General features: G+C 42.0%; 1 protein-coding gene across 4 annotated transcripts in view; it reads left to right on the top strand.

The window, feature by feature from the left end:
* The window catches only part of LOC115458247 (acetolactate synthase-like protein), a 211830-nt gene that overhangs the window by 55139 nt on the left and 142683 nt on the right, over positions 1–14008 (top strand). For all 4 annotated transcript variants that reach the window (XM_030188108.1, XM_030188107.1, XM_030188110.1 and 1 more), the window contains exon 6: positions 1020–1131. In XM_030188108.1, coding sequence (XP_030043968.1) covers positions 1020–1131 — 112 coding nt within the window. The remainder of the gene's footprint in view (positions 1–1019; positions 1132–14008) is intronic.

The raw sequence follows: 14008 nt of genomic DNA on the forward strand, positions 1-14008 counted from the left end.
CGGCAACGACGACGACCTCTGGGGGGGGCGGTGGGGTCTGGGCACGGGGGCGGAGGATGGCAGGAGCTGTTTTTTCAGAAAGAGAGGGAGGGGGGGGCTGGGGCTGGCTAAAAAAAGTCACGATTTTAATGCAGGGGGGAGCGGGGAGCAGCGGCGACCTCGGGTGGGGGTGGGGGGGCAAGGCCGTCCATAAAGGACGTACAATAGCCACGGTGATATCATAGGATTAGCGGTTGTGCGCATGTGTTTCCTCTACCGCTTGCGGGGATTACACCAGTTTAATGAATCTTTCATGCATCCGACTTTAGAATACCGCACTGAACATGTGTGACTTGTTTTTTAGTGCATCCAACCTTTTTTTTATAAAATGTTAATGACTTTTACGTTTTCGGTTGTTTTACTTTTCTTTGATGCATCTTCCCCTGAGACTCATGCAGATTTCTTTTCTATTGTGGGGCCTGAGGAGTTGAACCGTTTGTCTCCCTGCTATGGCTTATGACAGATACTTAAGTATTTAAACAACAACTAACGGTGGTGTTATTTGCTCATGCCTTTGAGCATATTTCTTGAGATTTCTTTCTTGGAGGCAGTGGTGTGGGTAATGCTCAGTTTAGGTTCATGGATGTGCATAGATGGTGGCTTTCATTTTTTTTTTTTTTGTATTTTACAGCTTATTGTTTTATTGATTTTTGGTTTATGGGAGTTTATGGTTTTTCTTTTTTGTGTATGTGGCCGTCATCTGCATAATTTTGAATCAGAATATAAATACAACAATCACATAATTAATGCCTGCATCTAATGCTTTGTAGGCTAATATCATGAAAATTTTTGGAGCTTCCATTCCATCATAAAATACACATCTGTTGGTTATTACTTTGCCTTTGAAGTGTTGTTCCTTTGTCCATCCTGCAAAGCATACAGTAGCACAGTGCAAAAGTATCCTTAATCTTCTTACTTTTCCTCAAACTTGTTTATAAATCTTTCTGTAACTTTTTTTGTTTGACATGTTTGTTTTGCAGGGCCTGTTTTTGTTGAATTCCCTATTGACGTCCTCTATCCTTATCATTTGGTTCAGAAGGAACTATCCCCTAAGGGATCACCTAAGGACACTCTGGGGAAAATCATTAACTGGTAACTATGGTTGAGTGGCCTAGCGGTTAGGGTGGTGGACTTTGGTCCTGGGGAACTGAGGAACTGATTTTGATTCCCACTTCAGGCACAGGCAGCTCCTTGTGACTCTGGGCAAGTCACTTAACTCTCCATTGCCCCAGGTACAAATAAGTACCTGTATACAATATGTAAGCCGCATTGAGCCTGCCATGAGTGGGAAAGCGCGGGGTACAAATGTAACAAAAAATAAAAATAATTATAAGAAGTCTGCACAATGTGGGGTAATTTTATAAATGGTTTGAAGAAGTAGAACAGCATTTGACACCACTCAGGTAGGCTTGTATAAAATTGCCCCAGCCTATAAGCATGTAAAAAGAAGCAGGCCAGCGGAAACATAGTGCCTGCCTTTACATGATATTTTCATAGGCATTACTGATGGCCAACAATGGGTGCAGGATTGGCACTTGAGCATATATTTGATAACATACATATATATATACACGTACAGAAATGTATCTGTCCTTGAGCAAGGTATAAATGTATGTATCTACTTCTCCTGATGTAATTTTATAAAAGCAAATAGGCACATATGTTACCTTTAGAAAATAAATGCAATATATGTATCTATGGGCCTTTTCTGACTAAACACCTTGCTATAAAATTGCTCTCTGTGGAGTGCAGTTCTGTAACAATATGCCTATATTTCGGTGCCTATTCTATAAAAGAAAGTAGGTACCTATTTTCCTTTATTGAATACTAGCATAACAGGTAAAATATATGCTTAAAATTTAGGTAAGAGCACTTAACACCTGCCATTGAGATCATTTACCTGTGTAACTGTGTGCCCTGCCCACACTATACCCAAATGTTGCTCATGTGTACATCTGCATTTAGGTGCCTTTTTAATGAATAGCATGTAGCTGGAATTTTGGCATTTACACACACATATGCTAATATTCTAAACATTTATGCACCTATTTCTCATGCAAATATTAGCATCTTTTTTAGAGAATTAACTCCCAAGTGTACATGCCAAGGCATTAAAAGTATGAGTCCCAATCTGGAGCAATGAGGGAAAAACTACTTATTGATATGTACAGCTTTGGATTATTGTGGAAGGAGATTGGACATCATACATATATAAAAATAAATGTAGACATTAGAGCTGTAGAATATTCATATTTGATTCGATTTGGCCCTGAGTAGTGCCCCGAATATATTATTCATATTCATCCGAATAGTGATTTAAATTTGAATATGAATAATTTGGGGCTCTATTGTGCTAAATCCTACAGAAATAAATACTTCATCTCTGATTTCAAGTTGCTTCTTTTATTTGTTATGTTAAAGCTCAATATTTTTCATTATTCGTATTTGGCCGAATAGTAAAATATGTAGTTTGTTTGAAAATTGCCCATTCTTCTTGAAGATAAAGCTATTCACTGGTCGTTCCTTGAGTTTTAGGTTGCTGCGTTGCATTGTTATGATGCTGAAAAAAGAAGTATTGTGGTGGAACCAGAGGCAATGAAGCACATAAGCACCGCCACGCTGGGAAAAGACCAAAGGTCCATCAAGCCCAGCACTCTGTCTCTGACAGCGGCCAATCCAGGCCCCAAGAACCTGGCAAAAACCCCAAAATTTAATAACGATCAATGGACTTTTCCTTCAGAAATCTGTCCAGACCCCCTTTAAACTCAGCAAGGCCAGCTGCCGTTACTACCTTCTCCGGCAATGAGTTCCAGAGTCTAACTACGCGCTGAGTAAAGAAAAACTTTCTCCGATTTGTTTTAAACCTACCACATTCTAATTTCATCTTGTGTCCCCTGGTTCTATTATTGTTAGAAAGCGTAAACAAACGCTTCACATCTGTCCGCTCTATCCCGCTCATTATCTTGTAAGCCTCTATCATATCACCTCTCAGCCGCCCTCTCACCAGGCTAAAGAGTCCTAGCCGTCTTAACCTCTCCTCATAGGGTAGTCGTTCCATCCCTTTTATCAATTTTGTCACCCTTCTCTGCACCTTCTCCAATTACTTTATATCTTTTTTGAGATGAGGTACCAGAACTGAACACAATACTCCAGGTGCGGTCGCACCATGGAGCGATATAACGGCATTATAACATCCTCATGCTTGTTTTCCATCCCTTTTCTAATAATACTCAACATTCTGTTTGCCTTCTTAGCCGCCGCAGCACATTGAGCTGAAGATTTCAACGTCCTATCCACAATGACTCCCAGATCCCTTTCTTGGTCCTAACGTGGAACCCTGCATAACATAGCTGTAATTCACGTTCCTCCTTCCCACATGCATCACTTTGCACTTGTCAACGTTGAACTTCATCTGCCATTTGGACGCCCAATCCCCCAATCTCACGAGGTCTTCTTGTAATTTTTCACACTCCTCCCGCGATGAGACGACCCTGGATAACTTTGTGTCATCTGCAAATTTAATTACCTCACTAGTTACTCCCATCTCGAGGTCATTTATAAATATGTTAAAAAGCAGCGGTCCCAGCACAGACCCCTGAGGGACCCCACTAATTACCCTTCTCCATCGACAATAATGGCCATTCAACCCTACTCTCTGCTTCCTATCCTTTAACCAGCTCTTAATCCATAATAATGCACTGCCTCCGATCCCATGACTCCTTTGGAGTATTTCATGCGGTACTTTGTCAAACGCCTTCTGAAAATCTAGATATCCACCGGCTCCCCTTTGTCCACATGTTTGTTCACCCCCTCGAAAAAATGCAGTAGGTTTGTGAGGCAAGACTTCCCTTCACTAAAACCATGCTGACTTTGTCTCAGTAGCCCATGCTTTTGTACGTGTCTATAATTTTATTCTTAATAATAGCCTCCACCATTTTTCCCGGCACCGATGTCAGACTCACCGGTCTATAATTTCCCCAATCCCCTCTGGAACCCTTTTTAAAAATCGGCGTTACATTGGCCACCCTCCAATCTTCCGGTACCACACCTATTTTTAGGGATAAATTGCATATTACTAACAGTAGCTCCACAAGTTCATTTTTCAGCTCTATTAATACTCTGGGATGAATACCATCCGGTCCCGGTGATTTATTACTTTTCAGTTTGCAGAACTGTCCCATTACATCCTCCAAGTTTACAGTGAAATCATTTAGTCTTTCTGATTCGTCCGCTTCAAATACCTTTTCCGGCACCGGTATCCCTCCCAAATCCTCGGTGAAGACCGAAGCAAAGTATTCATTTAATTTCTCCGCTACGGCTTTGTCTTCCCTGATCGCCCCTTTAACACCACCGTCGTCCAGCGGCCCAACCGATTCTTTAGCCAGCTTCCTGCTTTTAATATACCTAAAAAAAAGTTTTGCTATGTGTTTTTGCTTCTAACGCTAAGTCCTTCTTAGCCCTCCTTATCTCGTTTTTGCATTCGGTTTGACATTCCTTATGTTTTATCTTATTGTCTTCAGTCTGTTGCCTTCTCCATTTTCTGAAGGATTGTTTTTTGGCTCTAATAGCTACCTTTACCTTACTGTTTAGCCACGCCGGCTGACATTTGGTCTTTTTTCCTCTTTTTCTAATATGCAGAATATATTTGTCCTGTACTTCTAGGATGGTGTTTTTGAACAGCATCCACGCCTGATTCAAGGTTTTTACCCTTTCAGCCGCTCCCTTCAGTCTTTTTTTCACTGTTCTTCTCATTTTATCGTAATCTCCTTTTCTAAAGTTAAACACTAGTGTATTTGATTTCCTGAGTTCACTTACTTCGCAGCCAATATCAAAACCGATCATGTTATTAAGCGGCCCTCGCACCGTTACCCCCTGCACCAGATCATGAGCTCCACTAATGATTAAGTCTAGTATTTTTCCTTCTGTTCCATGAAGCCGTCCTTGATTTCACAACCCAAGAAACATCCCCCAAAGAATGACAGATTGGTGAAAATCAGAAAACTCTTACTGCTCGGAGACTCCATTATCAGAGGCATTAACTTAGGAACACAGTTCAAGAGTTCCAGCCTAGTGAATTGCCTTCCAGGATTTTCAGCTACCAGATGTACTGACCAAATACTGAAAGTGATCCAAGAAGAGAACAAGGCTTCAAATACTGATGTTGTAATTCACCTGGGGACAAATGACCTGGCCAACAATAGCAAGTTTACAGCACAGAGAGCGTTCCAGAAGCTTGGGGAGGGACTGAAATCTTTGGTGTGGATTGTGGCTTTTTCTGAAGGGGGAAGCGAGAGGAAAGACTACATAAAACAGCAGATTTCAGTAAGTGGCTTGAGTCTTGGTGTGAAGAAGAAGGTTTTAGATACATAGAAGCATGAGGTAATATGTGGAAAAATAACAGTCTGTACTGTAATGATGGCTACATCTTTCTGTGACAGGAAAAAGAATCCTTGGGGAGAAATTCAGACAGTATGTTTCTAGACATTTAAACTAGAGTGTGGGGGGTGACAAATGGAAACAAGGGAATTCAGAAAGTCACCCCCAGAATAAACATGATGGCAGAGGGAAAGGTCATGCAAATATAGAAAAAACACCTAAACTCACTAAGCACATGGAAAGCAATGAGCACAAATGCTCATAGTCTAAGTAAAAAAGGTTAAAGACTTGCAAGCCAAGTGACGTCACGCTCTGTAATGGCGGACTGAAAAAACAGAAGCTCCCGAACATCAGCCTCATAAAGAGCATATTAGGAGAGCAAACTGTTCTAATAGCGTATTTAAATCAGCGATAGTGAAACGAGAGCCGAACGCGACCCCAATAATGTCAACTTCGGGACCGAAAACCACAGATTTGACGGCTTTCTCGTACCGTCAACGGGAGGCGGCAAAAAACATGCAGGCCGGAGAACAGACTGATGGCGAAGACACCACGCGGCCGCGTGCAGTGATGAATACAGATATCCCTGGAGACAAGGGGGGAAACGAAATGCCGCCAGACAAATGGGAACAACTCCAAATCTGGTTTCAAGATATTAAATCGGAAATTAAGGAGATGCGCCGCGACTTCGCACAGCTAGGTGCAGATCTCCGCGGAGAGATTTCAGAATTGGGCACCAGAGTCAGCGAAGCTGAAGCAGGCCTAGAAGAGCAGGCAGACTCCCTTAATGGGGTGGAGAACCGTCTGTCCGAGCAACAAACGGAGCTCAGATTCCTCACCGATAAGGTGGAGGATCTGGAGAACAGGAGTCGGCGTTCCAACATAAGAATTCGAGGCCTGCCGGAGGTGCCAGAATTTGTCAACTGCGAACTGGTAGTACAAAAAATAGCTGCCCACCTCCTATCCACACCAGAGCAGACAATCGCGCCTAATACCATCAGACTGGAGAGAGCACACAGGGCAATGGGTCAGCGAAGGGCCAATGTGCCCAAAGACATAGTGGCATGCTTCTCCGAGTTTAAAATGAAAGAAGACATTATGCATAAGGCGAGACTGAGCAGTCCAATAACCTGGGAAACGTTTCCCATAGAGATTTTTCAGGACCTTTCAGCTACAACTTTGAAAAGAAGAAGTGCACTGCGGCCATTAACTGAGCGACTCCGAGCAGAAGGGGTTAAATATAAATGGCAATACCCTTTTGCACTAGTCTTCTCCCAGGCGGGAAAACAGCGCCGAGTGGTGACATTAGAAGATGCCCAAGATTATCTGGGACAAGACACAACAAGCGATCCGACACAGGCACGAACACCGGTCGAGGCCCCTCAAAGATCTAAATCGAAATGTCAGCGGGTGTCCCAAGGACGAGGGCGCCTGAGACGGCAGACGTCAGGGCTTACGGCTACAACAAACAGGAAGTCGTGAGCAACTAACACAAGCTGGATTATAAGCGGAATATCGTTGCCACAGGAGAACAGAATACAAGAAAGTTTGATGATGTTATGGTTGACAGCAAAATAAGAAACAGACTCATTTAGAGAGCTGAGGCTAGAATCGGGAAGCTAAGTCACTTCTCCAAAAGTCATGTCCCAGTCGGGGACAGGGACATGTCATATATGGTTTGTGGGGAAGGGGGGAGGGGGGTTAAAGGAGGGAGGGAAGGGAGAGGGCATAAGGTGGTGGTTATATAACCTGCAATACGAAAAAGAATGGCTGATAGGGTGTTCAAATGTGTAACATTAAATGTGAGGGGCCTCAACTCCCCCATGAAGCGTAAGTTAGCCTTTAAAGAAATGTTACGCCTTCAAGCAGACCTGGTCTTGCTCCAGGAGACACATCTTAAGAAAAGTTATGAAAAGTTAGTTTGTCATAAACGTTTTCCCATGATAATGTTTTCCTCCTGTAGTGGGAATTCCAAAAAGAGGGGGGTCCTAACAGCGTTCTCAGGCAGGCACCCGTGGCAGATCCACAAAACTGTCTCTGATAAGGAGGGTAGATTCCTCCTGATAGTGGCCTCCTTATATAATATTCAGTACACCATTCTTAATATATACGCACCCAATCAAGGACAAGGCCCATTCCTTGAGCGTGTAGAGCGTTTACTACAAGATTATCAGCAGGGACATCTATTAATAGGGGGTGACCTGAACCTCACTATTCATCCCCCCCTGGATAACTCCACGGGACAGGCGACTTACGCAAAAGCTGATAGGAAATTATTCAAAGGTTTTATGGCCAGATGGGGACTGGTGGACCTCTGGCGGTCACACCATGGCTCCGAAAAAGATTATACCTACTACTCCTCCCAATATAAATCTTATTCAAGAATAGATGCCTGGATGGGGGAGGTGACAGTTGCTAATAAAGTTCAGGAGATAGACATTGAACCCCGCACGTGGTCCGACCATTCTCCGGTGACCATGACATTGAATTTAGGAGTGAAACGAGTGGGCACACGATACTGGCGGCTAGATGAGATGCTCCTATATGAGATGAAGAATATCCCAACAATAGAACAATACATTACAGAATACACTGAATTTAATGATACAGGAGAGGTACACCCAGCCAGCGTGTGGGAGGGGCTTAAAGTGGTGATCAGAGGGAAATTGATTGCATTGAAGGCACATATAAATAAAAATCGTGCAGAAGAGGAGAATGGTATTAGAACTGAACTCCTCACCTTAGAGCATAAACATAAAGAAAACCCCACGGAGGTAGCGGAATTAGAAAAGATGCAACAGTTGAGATCCAAGCTTAATGAACTCCAAATGGCAGATATAGCGGCCCAACTGCAGAGTGCACAGCAGGAGCACTTTGAATTTGGGGACAAGGCGAGTAGGCTGCTGGCATGCAAACTTAAAAAACTGGCTCAACGCAATTATATTGGGGGTATTCAAACTCCAACTGGGGAACTGGTTACACAAACAGAAGAGATACAGGAGACCTTCTTAAATTACTATACTAAATTGTATGAACTGGAACACACAGCTGAGGATGCCACAAGCGAGCAATATTTGGGACAGATTGATGTCCCCCAGCTGCAAGAAGGAGAGTCAGAATCTCTCTCATCCCCTATAACGCTGGAAGATATCAAATGGGCGATAGGGGATATGGCAACTGGCAAGGCCCCAGGCCCAGACGGGTTTACTGTGAGATTTTATAAGCTATTTAGTAAACATCTGGCGCCACTACTGTTGAAACTATTTAATTCCCTAGAAGATGCGCGTGAGCTGCCCTATTCGTGGAGACTAGCTGCGATTACCCTGCTATTAAAACCAGGGAAAGATCCTCAGCTTTGTGGCTCCTATAGGCCAATTTCTCTACTGAATGTAGATTATAAGATTTTTACAAAAATTTTGGCTCGCAGATTGCAAGAAAAATTGCCTGGTGTGATACATGGGGATCAGGCGGGATTTATAACAGGTCGCCAGACATTCGATAATATCCGTTGCTTATTACACATTATACAGCAAGTAGAAGAGGAACCAACACCCGCAGTATTGCTTTCGATAGATGCCGAAAAGGCATTTGATCGGGTGGATTGGACCTTCATGTTCGCAGTATTTAGGCGAGTAGGGATAAAAGGGAGATATCTCACCTGGTTACGGTTAATATACCAGGCCCCACTGGCCACAATTAAAGTAAATGGGTCTTATACGAGAACGTTTAATATATGGCGGGGCACCAGACAGGGATGTGCACTATCCCCCCTCCTGTTTGCTCTATCTTTGGAGCCATTGGCCTGTAAGATTAGAAGGGATGCAATGGTAAAGGGGATAGTGAAGGGCATGAGGGAACATAAAATTATGTTATTTGCAGATGACATATTACTCACTCTTTCCCAGCCGGAACAGTCAGTGAACCGGATAATAGAACATTTGACACACTATGGGCAGCTATCAGGATTCAAGCCTAACTTGACAAAATCAGTTTTCTTAAATCTAACAATACCCCCTAGCGATCTACCGGACCTTCAGGCAGCATTTCCATTTGTGTGGGCTAAGAGCTCGATCAGATATTTGGGAGTACAGATAACACCAAGAATAGGGGATCTCTTTCACGCGAATTTCCCCCAAAAAATAGATGAACTTTTTAGGGAACTCGATAGATGGGAAGGGCTTAATATCTCATGGAAGGGACGTATCTCTGCGGTAAAGATGATGATACTTCCCAAGCTACTGTATCTTTTCATGGCGCTTCCTGTCCCGATTCCTAACATTTTTTTTGTTAAACTCAGGCGAAAAGTTTTTACATATATCTGGAAGAAACGCCCTCCGCGTGTAAAACGGACGATGATGTATCAACCGCATGAGAGGGGAGGGATGGGAGTCCCCAACTTTTATTTATATTATCAAGCAGCACAGTTAAGAATTTTAACAGAATGGGCACCAGGGGCAATGAAGAAATGGTTACATTGGGAACGGGCATGGTTGGGCCGGAAAGAGATAGAGGACATCCTATGGATCCCAGGGGAAGAGTTGACGCCAATAATTAAGAGGGTCCCATTGGGAGTGAAACATATCTTATCGACCTGGTACCAGATTAGGAAGAAGATGTTCCCGGAACGCAAGTATTATAGGCAAACAGCAATCAGGTGGACGAGAGGATTTCCTTCGGGTAAATCTGAAAAGGCCTTCCAGATTTGGTCACAGGCGGGATTACGTACCCTAGGTCAATTATGGGGAGAGGGAGAAGTGGTGGGCTTTGCGGAACTTCAAGCAGAATATGGGTTGGTAGAGAGGGACTTGGTATACTATTGCGGTCTTCGCAATTTTATTAGGAGGCGAGCCCAGGACGAACTGGAGCTGGAAGAAACAGCACTGGAAATAGCGATGCGTAAAGGGGGAGGTAAGGGTAGCATAACACATATATATCTAGCTCTGCTGGGACGCACTGATCCTCAGGTGTTTTACCAGGCAAGATGGGAAACGGCATTGCAGCGCACTTACCCCCAGATAATGTGGAAACGAAATTATAAGTACTTACTCAAGCCATCCCCAGCACAGTCTGCGAGCGAAAATGGATTTAAAATGTTATACTGGTGGTATTATACCCCCATTAGGCTGCAGAAAATGTATCCAGGGGTATCGGGTCAATGCTGGCGGGAATGTGGCCAAGCGGGCACGTTTTTACATGTCTGGTGGGACTGTGAAAAAGTAAAAGCTTATTGGGCAAAAGTGATAGAGGAGGTCAATAAAGTGACTCAAAAGATTTATACCTGTGAAGCGGAAAGCTGCCTCCTCCACTTTAAGCCTGCAAGAATACCTAGCTGGCAACACAAGTTGGCCATTCAATATTTTGTAGCAGCAAAGCTGGTTTTGGCCCGGGCCTGGAAACAAGTGGAAATACCGGGGACCGACATGGTGCTACGAAAGGTGGAGTATTTCTACCAAATGTCGAAGCTTACAGCACTGCGGAGAGGCTCTATGATGGCCTTCACAAAAATTTGGTCACTCTATGAACAGTCAAAAGATTAGGTTAAGCCACCACAGGGAGGGGATGGGGAAGGGAGGGGGGAAGGGAAGGAAGCGTAAGGAGACGAAGAGTTGTATTAGAAATTCGCAACAGGTTAAAGGTTGAAACATTCTGTTTGAAATTTAAAATAGTTGCTTTGTATGTTTTTCAATTGGGAGCTACTCCTATATTGTATGTTGAAACTGATAAATAAAAGATTAAAAAAAAAAAAGACTTGCAAGCCCTGATATTTGAAGAAAACGTGGATATTGTTGCTATTACAGAGACGTGGTTCAATAATTCCCTTGAATGGGATATGACGATACAGGGCTATAATCTTTATAGGAAGGATAGAGAGGGCCAAAGAGGTGAAGGAGTGGCGCTTTATGTGAGGGACAATATCAGAGATGCTGAAATGCAGGTAACCTGGAGAATGGAAGAAGCTTTATGGATTGTCCTGGAAAGAGAAGACGGAACCTGTATCCATACGAGGGTTATCTACAGACCACTGGCACAAACGGAGAAGCTAGACAAGGATCTGATAGAAGATATTCAAAAGATTGTTATGAAAGGGGAGTTGCTACTAATGGGAGATTTCAACTTGTCTGATGTGAATTGGAACGTCTCGTATGCAGAATCGGAAAGAAATAGGGAGATTGTGGACACCTGTCAGTGCCTTGCTCAGACAAATGGTGACGGAACCCACGAGCGAAGGGTCGATGCTGGATCTACTGCTCATGAATGGAGGAAATGTTTCTAATATCCGGGTGGGTGCCCACCTGTGTAATAGTGATCATCACACGAAATGGTTTGATAATAAGGGCAAAGGCGGAGTGTGGATGCACAAATCTCAAAGTACTGGATTTCAGACGTACTGATTTTGATAAAATGGGGGAATACCTGAAGGAAGGAGCTGTTAGTATGGGAGGGTGTAGGAGAAGTGGAAAATCAGTGGTCAAAGGTAAAGGCTGCTATAAATATGGTAACTGATCTTTACGCAAGGAAAGTAATCAAAAACAAGAGAAACATGAAGTCTAAATGGTTCTCTGAACAAGTATCTGAAAAAATAAGAGCAAAAGAGATTTTGTTCAAGAAATACAAAAGAACACAGATCCTGGAAAAGATTATCGGATTAAACTCAAAGAAGCGAAGAGGAAAATACGTTCAGCGAAAGCCCAAGCAGAAGGAAAAAATGGCTAAAGATGAAAAAAGTATAGCAGAGAGCGGGAGCAAAGCACAAACAAAAAGCCAAAGAGCAAAACAAAAAGCACCAAGGGCTCCCTCTCTCTGCTATACTACAGGTTCGCCTAATGTGAAATACATTAACCCATACATTATTATGTTCATTTTTATTTTAATTGTATCTCCTTACAATTTCATTTTCAACTTTTTTATATTTTTTATATATTTTTTTATATATTTTTTTAGCATTTTCAATTTATGAGTACTATTTAAAAGAGTAGATTTTATGATGTTATAAATGCACTTTTCGATTGTAGTTGTACATATTAATATTTGCTTTTTCAGTAAATATACCATGTCGTTTTTCCATATATATGCCATGATGTTATGATTTAAAATGGTCAGCGCCCATCTTTTTTAATTATTATTATTTTTTTTTCATTATTTTTCATCTGTTCATTATTTTATTATTTTTTTTATAGTTGTATTTTTTCATTTTCATATCAGTTTATATTTTCATTATTATTTTTTCATTATTTTTACTCTTAAAGTTGTAATTTTTCATTTTTGTATTTTTTAATTATTTTTTACATATTTTATATCAGTATGGAGGTTAAATTTTATTGAGATAGTAAATATCGTTTTTTCAATATACACCCAATGATGTTATGATCTCATTCTATATTGTGCAAGCTTTTGGATGAATACCATATGACTTCATGAAGGCACAATGTCAGCAAGGCATTTTTTCAATACAGGCACATTACGATATCAATTTTATGACTATAATTTATAACATTTCTTGATTAGCTTTTGAAGGTTACCCTTCTTCGTCAGATCGGAAATAAGCAAATGTGGTAGATGACAGTATATATAAGTAAAACATCCAAGCATTTGCTTATTTCCGATCTGACGAAGAAGGGTAACCTTCGAAAGCTAATCAAGAAATGTATTGTTATGTCCAGTAAAAAAGGTATCATCTTATTTTCTTTTCCATGTTTTATTTTGTTTGATTTCTATTGATTACCTTTAAAAGTGGACTAACACGGCTACCACACCTCTCTACTCATGACTATAATTATAAGGCCCTTGGTGCTTTTTGTTTTGCTCTTTAAAGATGTAAAAAGACCTTTTTCAGATATATTGGAGTAAGGAGAAAAGATAGGAATGGAAGTACAAGACTGAAAAAAAATAAGAATGGTTATGTGGAGAGTGAGGAGGATAAAGCGAATGTGCTAAACAATTACTTCTTTTCAGTGTTAAAGGAGGAAAATCCTGGTGAAGGACCGCAGTTGGCTGCTGAGGGAATATCTGGGAATGGAGTGGATTTGCACCGTTTAAGGAAGAAAGAGTTTATAAACAGCTGGAGAATCTGAAGGTGGACAAAGCTATGGGGCCGGATGGGATACATCCCACGATACTGAGGGAGCTCAGAGAGGTGCTGGCGAGACCTCTTAAAGATTTATTTAATAATAGATCTTTAGACACGGGAGAGGTTCTACGAGATTGGTGACGAGCGGATGTGATCCCTCTTCACAAAAGTGGAGACAGGGAAGAAGTGGGAAACTGCAGACCAGTAAGTCTCGTGTCGGTGGTAAGAAAAATAATGGAATCGCTGCTGAAAGAAAGGATAATTAACTTTCTAGAAGCCAACGGGGTACAGGACCCGAGGCAACGTGGCTTTACCAAAGGAAAATCCTTCCTAACGAATCTTATTGACTTCTTTGACTGGGTGACCAAAGAACTGGATGAACGATGTGCGCTAGATGTAATCTACTTGGATTTCAGCAAAGCCTTTGATACGGTAAAAGGAATATGCTCAGAGGAAAGGAAGGTGAGCAGTGGAGTTCCTCAGGGGTCGATACTGGGGCCTATTCTGTTTAATATATTTGTGAGA

This window comes from Microcaecilia unicolor, chromosome 14, assembly GCF_901765095.1.
Source record: "Microcaecilia unicolor chromosome 14, aMicUni1.1, whole genome shotgun sequence".
Classification (NCBI taxonomy): Eukaryota; Metazoa; Chordata; class Amphibia; order Gymnophiona; family Siphonopidae; genus Microcaecilia; species Microcaecilia unicolor.